We start from the raw sequence: 12687 nt of genomic DNA on the forward strand, positions 1-12687 counted from the left end.
ACAACACACACACACACACATGCACACACACACATGTTGGTGTGGCTATCCTGATGAGGACTCTCCATAGACATAATGATTTTTATACTGCAAGAACTATAGATTCTATCCCCTAACCCTACCCTTAAACCTAACTCCCACAAAAAACTTTCTGCATTTTTACATTTAAAAAAAACATCATTTAGTATGTTTTTTAAGCAATTTGAATTATGGGGACACTAGAAATGTCCTCATAAACCACATTTATAGCATAATACCCTTGTAATTACCAGTTTGTAACCTAAATAAAATGTCATTGTAAACCACCCAAACCTGCCCACACACACATAAAACAGCACTTCCTTGTCAGTGATAAAACGATGGAGAAAGAACCTCTTAACGCTATTTGACGTACATAACAAGCCCAAATGGGAATCAAGTATTTTTCAGCCTATGTAAGGTGCATTTTAATTACCACAGGAGCACATCAAGTCTTAACTATCACCAAAACGCAGAATGAGACATTTCTGTCTGCAAGCGCTTTTCATGTGGGCATCAAAGCGGTGCTTGACGCTGGCGTTGACACCCTAATGTGAATCGTGAACACGGCTTCATGATTCATGATGTGGGAAAGCGAATAGCCACAGTCTGCCGGCAGATTAATATTGTGGAGGATGAGAGTTAAAGAGATTTTTTGCCCATTGCAATGAAAATGCAGCCTATGGGGAGACTAGTTCTTTTATTTAGTCAACCTCCCAATTAGACTTTGGGAAACATTTAATGTTACTTGAATTGGTGCTATTTTAGTGCATTTCTATCTTTATACCGTGGAAGGCTTTGTTTGGAAAATGTTAATAAAGCATTATATTGTTACATTGGTTTGTTTTCTTTCCTAAGATGGAAATAAATGTATTTTGACATGAAAAGAAGTATATATTGTGTTAAATTTCAGCACTTTCAAAATCTGTGATTAATCGCAATTAACTACAAAAAATTATTAATCGTGCTAAAAAAATGTAAGTGACTGACAGCAGTAATAATAGGCCTAATGTACATAGAAAGGAGGCATGTTTGCGTGGAATGACAATGACTTAATTTAAATACTCAAGACACAGTGCAATTTCAGTGCTGATTGCGCCTGCTTAAACTAGATTGTGGGTGGTTAGTGAATAAGACCATGCGCAAATGTGGCACAACTGAATTTGCCCCTGAAAGAAATAGACAACCACATCCAAACATCTTACATTTGATAAAGACAAAACTTGTGACTGGTCCTAGCAGTATGGACTGGTCACTGATTGATGACATTTTGTACTGTGAGAAACAAGCAATTAAATACATTACACAAAATGTTATGTTAGCAGTTGTTTTATACGCAACATTGCTGAAATGAACATATATTTTACACATTTACTAAAATTTCACTTAGAAAATCTTAACATCTGTATTTAGCACGTTAATTGGCAGTAATCTCAAAATGGCCAAATATTGATCTATCATTAAGATTGGCAGCAGAATAGAACTGATGTCAATACTCCATAGATAGAATTTTTTTATAGATCATACTTTTTGTACAAATTTTGTTCAACTGTCCTCAGCAACCAGATGAATTTAATGGATAGACAGTAAAGCGACTATAGAACAAATCATAATTTTTTTCTCAGGCTCCGTTTCCATGGAAATATAGATGAGACATATACATCAAAGAGAGCAGGAATAGATCTAGCAGTTTCAGATATCCTCTCTTGCTAAGCATTGCTCCAAATGACAAATTACAGTGAATGTTTTTTAAATGGGCAAGAGCGACTTTTCTGCACCATAATAATAATTCAGAGTCCCATGGTCTTAATAGGCCATTGCTGAATCTACCTCAGGGCTCCATGAAATGCGTAAAAATATATTTATGAATTTTCTTTTCCTAGAATCCATTAACAGTATATGGTTGTATAAAGGATAATGATGTCGATTCCTGGGCTGTGTTTAACAGAGGCAGGTGTCACAGCCGCATCAATGGCAGCCTCTGTGAAATGAAATAATCAAAGGGAGCAAGTGATGCTCTTAATAAACCCTTGACGGTAAGATCAATGTCAAGAGACAGGAAGCTGAAAGCGATAATTATTTGTTTTGGAGGGGGCAGCAAATGACACAACGTCACCTCCATCAACACATACACACGTGCTTAACAACAATAACACATCCTCTTTTCTGTGAATTCCCACCATCTCATTAATTCACTCATCTCCAAGATGACAGGAAACTTTATCTGTGTTAGCTATGAACTCTAGAAAGTTAACTATTACACCTGTAAAATCGAATTACTGTAGTTTATCGTACTTCGGTTTGCATGCTTTTTCACATACTTATTATGCTCAAGTAAGGTGAACTAGTTAACCAGTTATAAGTAGACTTTACATGTATCTGTGATTAAAGTATGATTGATTTTTATTGAATTATTTAAACTGAGTTATAGCACGTGTTATACAGTTAAAGGGAAATTATGACTGGACTTTAGGTTATGTCATAGAGTACATTGGATTCTTCTTAGTACTTCTTAGCACACATAAATTGTCACCTTTGTAAAATACTTACATTTGAGCAGAGAGGAATGGCTTAAATTTAACAGGTTTCAAGAACACTTATCAACCTAATGGGAACTTCACAGAAATCACAACTACCAAACAACTACAACAAAATAGCAACAATAGTCAAAAGACCTAAAACTATATTCATTCTTAATAGCAATTAATATATTTCCCCATAAGTTCCTTTGTCTTGTCCAAGCATACATTATCTTGTCCCATCATTTATTCATAATTTATTATGCAATTTTGTACGTGATAATTTTGAGTATAGCTACTGAAGTGAAGTTTTTAATGATACATTTCATTTTTCAACATGAAATACCTATAAATATGTTATATGTGGTATTTCCACAAACATTGAAACTGATGATCATGTAATCCAGCATGATTTGAGAATGTTCAAAAGAGCATGTTGTGTGCTTCAATGGACGCACAGAAATCTTACCTTTTTGTACAAAGTAATTAACATGGGCAATTTAAAATTTGCTTGCATTTGACTGGCCAAAAAACAAAAAAAAAAAAAAAAAACTTGCAGAATCTTACATTTTTCTTCATTTTAAATGATAATGATTCTTTGTTTTTGATTTCCAGGTTTAAATAAAATAAATAAATAAATAAATTTCAATGTATCAACATTTTTGGACCCCACTGTACATGTAAAGTGAAAAAGCTGTTACATTTTTACAACTGTTTTATTATCAACAGATTATAAGATTAGTATATACATAAACTTTATAGCACATATATACTGTACAGTATACAGGAAACTGTAACATTTAGGGGTGCATTCACTAAACACTTTAGCTTATGGTATTTCAGCACAAAAACCTGTGTCTAATTTAACAATCTTGTTTAATTAGAGCAATCATTGCTGAAATAGCGCTGCATCTTAAGTATTTAAATTATGTCATTCATTTCCACACAAACACGCCTTATTTCTATGTTAATAAAGGTTATTTAAAGTATCCAGAAATGATCAAAAGCTGTTTAAGGGAGTTTTAACTTGGCATATATGCAAATGCGCAGTGTAGTCAAGTTCTTATACCAGGCACAATTCATTTTTAGTGAATTCCCCCTTTAGTCTGCTGATATTGAGTTGAAGGGAATACTGTTTTAATTAACCACATTATTCTATAAGACACATATAGTCCACTGCCTTAGAATGAATATGACTATATAGTGATCAGTAAATGTAATGCATGACTCTCTGTGACCCCTGCAGGCTGTGTGATTACCGTCTCTGGGCGAATGACCTTCACCAGTAATAAGTCAATGGAGATTGAGGTTTTTGTTGATGCTGATCCACTGGTTGAGGCTGAGAAAGGAAAATATCGGGCTGTCACAGCCTTTTTCACCTACATCTCCCTGGACATGGACAACAAACCTCTGCCTGTACCACCACTGAAGGTGAGTGATGCCCAGCTTATGTACTGTCGATCAGAGTTTACATATACAACAATATGAGATGAACTATGAACAATTTACAAGAGATAAAAAAAAATAAAAAAAAACGGGCCAAATAGCAAATTTTTGTCCAGTGCTGTCTAGAACAGGCTTTCCCAACATAGCTAGAGCTTTTTAATGGGGTTGCCCAGCCTATGTGAAGCTAAAAAAGGGGTCCTTTGAGAAAAAGTTTGGGAACCACTGATCTAGGATATATTCCAGGTGACCTACATTTCAAGCACTGAATTATTTCCAAATGTGAGGAAGTACAGATGACTGTGAATGATTATTTGAACATTTTAGTTCTTGATATGTCTCTGTGGTCATGAAGGAGGAACATTAAAGACCACTAATAAAGAAAACTTGAGCCACAATTTTTTATTTTTTTTTCCATCTTGGAGGTTGACTTAACATTTTTTTGCCATTAAATCAAGTCTTTTGCTACCTAACTCTTACAGCATACTGTGCAATATAACTGTATGCTACCTAATATTTTTTAAAACTATAGTATGTTAAACAGTATGTATTATGCAATAACAAACATTTGAAACTTTAGTAGGCTAAATGTTGTCGCAAGACATCATCACATTGCATGTCATTGTAATTTAGTGAGTGGCATCCTGTTATCTCAGAAAATATAGGTTATTTTGCTTTAAGTCCAAGTTTGTACAAAATTTTACACTTTTGGCAGCACGATCAAATATTTAGTCAAAATTGAGAAAAAGATCCCAGTTGATAATACAAACACTGGACATGGAAAGTCAAATCAAACACATTGCATTGTGAGATACCCTTTTTGGTAAATGTAAGATGTAATCCGTGCAGTCCATGAATACCATGAATACCGTCACTCTGTTTAAAAAAAATTGTGGGGACTGTTTGGGGGGGTATCACCTCTTATAATGCACCTGAACGAAATGGAAACTCATGCTAAAGAACTGGAAATGTTCTTTAGCATGCATTAGACACTTAACTGATGAAAGCTATTTCAAAAAGTGGTAGGGACAAATTTGGCCAAAGCAAAAAGTGGTAGGACATGTCCCACCCATTCCACCCATATATGGATCTCTGCTGAATACAGACAATGTGTATACTAATGCTTCCTTCAGGTCCCCCTGGGAAGTTCCTATGTACGAGGTCGGAAGTTGTAAATACCATGTGATGTGTGTTGAAGTGATTTCAGTTTGAAATAATTTACCCATTTTGCTATTTCTCTCTTTTCCATTTACTGGCAAAGACAAGAAGCATTTATAGCACCAGTGCAATCAAATAAAGAGCAAAGCCATGAATTAGGTGTGTAATTGATGCGTTATATATCTTATCGTAGTTTGTTATTCATATAGTATGTTATTCAAATGTAGGTGGCATACAGAGAATTGCAAACTGTGTACAGTATGCATACGATATATGGCACAAATACTTTACTGTTGCTAGAGTAGCAATTTAAAACCGCCAGAGTCTTTGTAAAAGGAGGAAATCATATCCATCATTAGCTGCAAAGGCACAGGCAAAACAGTAGCAGTGATCAATAACTTTGGCCAGGCCTTAAGTATCTTTTATATAAGCTGCATCCTGAAAGCTGAAAAATGCTTCCTTCGCAGCCTGTAATTGGAGTTAGGAAGGCATCAAGGCATGTCCAAATCCAATATTTGTGTAGCATCCTGTCTGTTGAGATGCCTTCATAAGGCAAATTTTTTAAGGCAACATACTGTACTTGTCTGCGGTTCAGAGGTTGGCATCTGAGGAAGCGTTTGAAAGCCAGTAAATAAAGCACACTTGAGTTTGTTTTAGACCATTAGGCATGACGTTATGGTGCCTTGGATGGCTGTCTAAAACTAATGTCCTTGTGAGTTGCCTTCATATATAAATCGCTGCCTGTAAAGTAATTAACTGCAGACTGAGCAGTGAGCCTTTGTTTTCAGTCGCAAGCAAACAGAGAGTTTCAGAGAGCTCTGTGGTCCACTACTGTAGGAAAGTAGGAAATACATCAACACAGAGAGAGAAATTATTGTCCTGCAGGATCACAGTGCATCTGACTGTAGTTATGTTTCCTTCAAAGGGTTTTTTTGTTACGAAAAAATGTTTAGCCAATATAGCTGATGGAAATGCAAATTATTGATAAAATTTCATTTGCACATTGGATAAGCTTGTAAGAACGGCTGTAAAGGTTAGATGCAGAGTGAAATCAGGGTAATGGAAACAAATAGTTTGGTTACGATGTAACCTTTGTTCTCTGAGTGAAGAGACTATCTCTCCACTCAGTTACATATTCTATATGTATGGGGAACTCTTTAAGACCCCTGCGAGGGGACGGTGCAAAAAACTGTAATCCCAAGCAGAAAGGCTTGTCCTCCCTGCAAGACACAAGGACTGTGAGGGAGGAATGAAGATCCCATCCCTACCAGTCCATAAATAACACAGTCTGGCCTGAGCCCAGCTCAGTTGATACAGTTAACTTTTTGTTGCTCCTAACACCAACTCCCCCAAATGAGGGGCTGGTTACAACGTATAATTGGTAGAATTTGGTAAACGTAGACAGAGATGACCACATGGCTGCTGTGCAAATCTCTTTTAGAGAGGTACCCCACCACAAAGCCCATGAAGTCACAACCCCTCGTGTTGAGTGTGCCCGTACCCCTGATAACTTTCCGTCTCCTTGTATGCCCGTTGTATTGTCTCCACAATCCAATGTGATAACATTGACACTCTGGCTTGAAGCACACAAACAACTGATCAGTATGTCTAAATACCTTTGTACGCTGCATATACACTGACAGTGTTCTCACTGACCAAAGCAGCGACTGTTTTCGCTCAGTCTCCTCCTCCTCTTGGGGAAGAAGGAAAGGACGGAGCTCAATAAATGCATGTCAGACAGCACTTTCAGAAGGAAGGTTGGATTAGGGTGCAGGATTACCCCTGCATCATCTGGCATGATCCCACAGCAGGTGTGATGGACCGAGAGAGCCTGGAGCTCTCCAGTTCTCTTAGCAGAGGTCACTGCCAGGAGAAAAGCCGTCTTGAGTGACAGCCATATCAAGTCCACAGACTTGAGGGGCTCGAAGGGAGGGTGCTGCAATGCCTCTAGAACCCAATTTAAATCCCACTGGGGCACGATAGGTCTTATTTTACATGCTGCGCCTCTTCAAGCACCCTTGAGGAATTGTTAAATCAGGCCACAACAGTGCTCCGATAGCCTATGGTACCCCACCTGAGCATCTTTAATTGCAGCCAACATGCCTCTGAGGGTGGTGGGAGATTGCTCCTGAAAAAACTGCAGTATACCACAGGCTGTAGATGTGAGGGGATTCATCTTATGCATTTTACACCAGCTCTGAAAACCCCCCATTTAAAAGAATAAGCTGCCCTTGTTCAAGGTGCTTGCACATCCTCCATAGTCTTAACTCTTCTTTCAGGGATTCCCATAGCTATGAACCCGGCCCTTTAAGGGGTCAGGCCCATAGATTGAGACCCTGAGGGAAGGGATGAAACAGAAGGCCTCATGCCTGAGACAGTAGGTCCCTCCTGACTGGGAGTTCCCAGGGTGTCCCATGTAATAGAGGCGGAATGTCTGAGAACCAGGCCATGTGGGGCCAGTTTGGGGCCACCAAGAAGAAGAGGTTGGAGAATGCTGATTGGGGGGAAAGCATATAGCTGGCCCCAAGGCCACTGGTGTGCCAAGGCATCTTGTCCCTCTTTATGGAGAAGAATAGCGGGCAGTGTGTTGACTCCCTGGAGGCAAACAGGTCTGCCACTGCTGGCCCGAATCAGCATCAGATATCTGCAACCACCTCAGGGTGAACCCTCCATTCCTCTGGGTTTGTGCCCCCCCCCGTATAGCTGATCTGCCGCTACATTTGTAGACCCTCGCACATGTACATCCCTTAGGGACAGGAACTGCACTTGAGCCCATATCAATAGTTTGTGTGCTAATCAACACAAGAGAGGAGAACCAAGGGGTCCCTGCCTGTTGATATAAGCTGTGGCTACTGTGCTGTCCATTCGGACCAACACAACCCACAGCTGACTCTCGCTCCCCTTTGAAAGTGAGAGAGGCATGCTTTGATGGCCTCCTGTCTCACTGAGGTCAAAGTCACCATAGCCTTCCTGAATCTAGAATTAAACCCAGAAATTGAGTGACTTGCTCTTTTTCATATTTAGACATAGACCCATGTATTGGATATGCTCCAGTAGCACAGACACGGGATGCCGGCACATCTGTTCTGTCTGGGCACAGACCAACCAATTGTCTAGATAATTCAAAATTCTGATGCTTAGATGCAGAAGAGGTGCAAGGACAGCATCCATGCATCTTGTGTGAATGTCCGGGGAGCCAGGCATTACCAAAGGGGAGGACTCCGTATTCGATGATCTTGCCCACAAAACAAACCTCCAAATAGGTATCTGAAAATAGGCATCTTTGAGCTCGATGGTGGCAAACCAGTTGCCTTGGTTTATTGCCCACCATACCCTTGGAACTGTCAGCATCTTGCATTTTAGGGGCCAAGGGTATTTGTTTAGCCTCCTCAGGTTCAATATTGGTCATAGGCCCCCATCTTGTTTGGGAATAAGGAAATAATGAGAGAAGAATCTGGCCTGCTGGTCACCCTTCTCCACCTCCCTGATGGCCCCTTTTTTGAGGAGCGAAATGAGCTCTGCCCTCAGTAATTCTTTGTGCTGTGGATTTATTGCCATAGACTGTGGAGGAACCCTTGTCAGAGGAGGTGCACAAGAGAACTGCAACTGGTACCCCTGAGTCATAGTTGAAAGGACCCAGGGGTTTGGTCTCAGTGCTGCCCATGTTGTAACCTGTATGGTGGTGGAGTGAAGGCAGCCTGATTCCCATGCACAATCAGGAGCGAGAGCCCTTGGCTCCTACTGCCCTCCTTCTTACCCTGCCGCTGAGCCTTCTGCCTGCAGCTGACTCAAGCTGGGGTCTAAAGTGTCTGGGACCCTACTGGGACTGGCCTGGGAGATCCTGGGGCTGAGTCTGTCTTGGTCTATAGCTACCTCTTCACTGACCAAGTGTGCCTGAGAGCTCACTAGCATACCAATGGGCCCCCTGGGCCTGCTGTACTAAACAGAGTGCATCTTGCCCAAACATGGCAGAAGGCTCAACAGGCAGCCTAGAGAGACACTCACGGTCATGCTGCTAGAGCTGAGACTGTGACAGACACAAGTGACATCTCACCACCTAGAGGGATGCCATGGCCTTTCCTGCTGCCTCTGATTGTTTTTTCAACACAGTTGGAAGCAAGGAGGAAACTTCTCTAAGATCATCCAGCAAACTAAGTACCTCCTGCTCCACATGGGCCTTATGGCACAGTTCATGCAGGTATAATGAGAGAATGGCACCCATGTTTGCCAGCTTTGTCTGAACTGCCATGGCTTTATGCATTTTTGATAGCAAACCATCCATGACTCTGCAGTTCTTGCTGGGACAGCCTGCCCTGCCCAAAACTGATTGATGAGTGGGACACGAAGGCCACCAACAGTTAGTCTGCTGAGGGCAATGGCCCAAAACGAATTTGTTCTGCCCCCAACTAATTTGTTCTGTTTGTGGGAGCGGCAAACTGCTTTCGTCACAGCCTGGGAGGAGAGGTACCCTAACAGGGCTAGGCAGAGCCTCCTTCTCCTCTTCAAATCTCGAAGGGGGATCACAAATGTTATCAGATACAGGGATATCCTAAGCCTTGGCCGCTTTGCCAATAACCTCTTTTATTCGAAAAGATAAGGATGGTACCCCTGCCTCTGCGGTCTCTTCAGCATACTGTTCTGCCACAAGTCCCTCTTCATCATCTGAGGGGAACAAAGTTAAATACATCTATGTCCTCCTCTGCTGTACCAGGAAAAAGGGGTCCCCTATTTGAAAATAAGCAGCGGTTGATCCGGCATAAGAAGAGCCCTCACTAATAGAGTCCCGTCTCATGTGCTTCGGTCACTCTACCTGAGGAGGGGACTGTGAATGTTTACCACCAAAGAAGTGGAAATGAGCCTCCCTTGTACATAAGGGTAAAATAAATCAGTCCATGCATGATGACGGGTCCTCTCGAGCCCTTAGTGCATGATCATAACACAAGCATGCAACACACCTATCATGCCCATCTTCTACCGGCAGTGCAACATTGCAAGCTCCACAAACATGTGCCATAACTATATCTATTTATATTTATTTATTTATTTATCTTCATTATTATTTATTTTGTACTGCACGAGCGGAATCGAACTCCAGTCTTTCAAACTCAACCCGGATGTGACACGCTTCCATGTGCCATAACTATATCTATTTATATTTTATTTATTTATTTATCTTCATTATTATTTATTTTCTACTGCACGAGCGGAATCGAACTCCGGTCTTTCAAACTCAAGCTGGAAGTGACACGCTTCCGTGTTTACACTGCCAGGACCAGTGTTGCTATGGAATTGCAAATTAGTCAACACTCGACACTGTATCTGATTGTATTAGCCACTTCACAGCACACCAGAGACATGGGACAAGTCAATGAGATGAGAGAAGTTCACCCGGCTCTTCCTGTTTGAGTAGTAAGAGCGCGAAGATGCTCCTAAGTGCATTAGCTATGCCTCTGTTTGTAATATGCCTATTCGAACTACTTCGATCACCCTTCTTTATCCCAATATAAGAAACTTCACTACAGCAATCCTGGGAGGCTGCCAAAGATAGACACCAAATCTTACACAGCAAGTGGATAACACACAGAGCGAAGAAAATAGAGCTTCCATATTCTGCAACCAAAGTTGAGATCAATGAAGCAATGATTTCATGCTGCATAGGGTGTTTTATAGGGCACTAATTAAGGAGTGACCAGCACAGCTGGTGTGTCTTAAAGAGTATCCATGTCATCACATCCAGTGGGTCAATTACCCTTACATACATTATAGAATATGTAATGGAGTGGAGAGATAGTCTCAATATGATAGAGGACTACCTGTGCCAATCAGTGTTTGCTCAGACAGTTTATGACCTTTCCCTGATAAAAGAATGGTGTAAAGGGATAGTTCACTGAAAAATCTAAATTCTGTCATTATTTACATACCCTCATGTTGTTTCAAACCCATTTGACTTTCCTATGTGGAACACAAAAGTTGAAGGATTTATTTGCCATAATATAAAAGTGAATAGTGACTCAGGTCTGTCAAGCTCAAAAAGGCCAAAAAACACCATTAAACCACAGTAAAAGTAGTACAGTTACATTTACGCATTTGGCAGTATCCAAAGCGACTTACAGTACACTTATTACAGGGACAATTCCCCTGGAGCAACCTGGAGTTAAGTACCTTGCTCAAGAACACAATGGTGGTGGCTGTGGGGATTGAACCCCACATGCTGACTGTTATTCACTGTTAAGTACAGCACGTTATCGCTCTCCAAGAAGGGGGCGGGGATGTGGCAGAGTGATCTGCCCCTCCCTCTTGTCATCGTCGCTCCATCTCTTAGAGCCAACCTTCAGCCAGGCGCATGACAGGATTGAAGCATGCATCACAACTCCATGATTGGATAGGAGCATGGGAGGAGGTGCCGACGGGGCTACGCTTGGGGGTGGGGGGATGTGGTGGAACAACTCACTCCTCCCTCTCATCATCATCGCCCCACTTCTTAGGGCTGTCATTCAGCCAGCCCCTCAACGGGAGTTGGGCAGGAGAAGAGAAGAGGTGCAAAATGAATAAGTATCGTTTGGGCAGCGGATGGTGAGCAGATGCCAACAGAGCCGTCGCCCATCGTGCCACGGACTATGGAGGGGAGCACTTGCAGCCGTCAGACCCCACCCACATCCTGGATCCGCCTGTGAGTACTCCCCATCCTTGCACGACGCCCCCTTTCACCGCGAGGATGCCAGATTCCCCTTTATTTTGGAAACTAATTCCCTCAAGGACACTTTATTCCCTTTTTTGGACATTTTATGTTTATTATTATTGCCAATAAACGCCTCTCTGAGGCTTGACGCCACACCCACTGTGTCTGTCTCTTGCTAACCCGCCACACTGTGTAAATAAAATATAGCGGCTAAGTCGATAACATCAAACCTCATTGGTTTTCATTGCATCTCGTAACCAAATGCCATGATCTTATGTGCAAGAACCAAAAAGGTTTAGTGTTATCGATGTAGACATCATATTTGATTTACGCCGTGAACACAAGACACCCACGTGCTCAGTATCCGGCAACTTTGCCCGCCCCGGTGAGCAACAGTGTGAACTACACTGACATGCAGAGGTTATCATAACGGAGGTCATTTATATATAAAAGTCTTAAAGATACAGTAGAAAAATCAGCCTCTTTAAATCAAAGGGTCAGAGAGATGATGGAAAATAGTCGTGAAAAACTAAAGTATTACTAAACTAAAAATAAATAAATAAATAAAATATTCCTTTAAATGAAAGCAGGTTCCAACCCAGGAAGCCATGAGGAACAGTTGAATATTTGTGTTCGCCTTATGAGTGGAAATCCATCTTCAATATCCGACATACCTGGATATTCCTTGGTGCATTATTCCAGTTAATTCTCACCATATTTCAGTTTTCTCATGGGAGTTTTCAGGTCAGCTGTTATTCAGAGTCACTCTGGGAATCTCACAGATATTTCTGCATCTCGGCAGCTAAAATAGATTATTTGCGTCAGGCCCATTCAAACTAAGGGGACAAATGGATTTTGAAAAAGAAAGTA

The 12687-nt window shown here is 41.2% G+C and overlaps 1 protein-coding gene across 4 annotated transcripts in view; it reads left to right on the forward strand.

Annotated features, from left to right (window-relative positions):
- The window catches only part of LOC127415186 (cytosolic acyl coenzyme A thioester hydrolase-like), a 153010-nt gene that overhangs the window by 107825 nt on the left and 32498 nt on the right, over window positions 1-12687 (forward strand). For all 4 annotated transcript variants that reach the window (XM_051653819.1, XM_051653821.1, XM_051653820.1 and 1 more), the window contains one exon: window positions 3784-3968. In XM_051653819.1, coding sequence (XP_051509779.1) covers window positions 3784-3968 — 185 coding nt within the window. The remainder of the gene's footprint in view (window positions 1-3783; window positions 3969-12687) is intronic.

This window comes from Myxocyprinus asiaticus, chromosome 24, assembly GCF_019703515.2.
Source record: "Myxocyprinus asiaticus isolate MX2 ecotype Aquarium Trade chromosome 24, UBuf_Myxa_2, whole genome shotgun sequence".
Lineage (NCBI taxonomy): Eukaryota > Metazoa > Chordata > Actinopteri > Cypriniformes > Catostomidae > Myxocyprinus > Myxocyprinus asiaticus.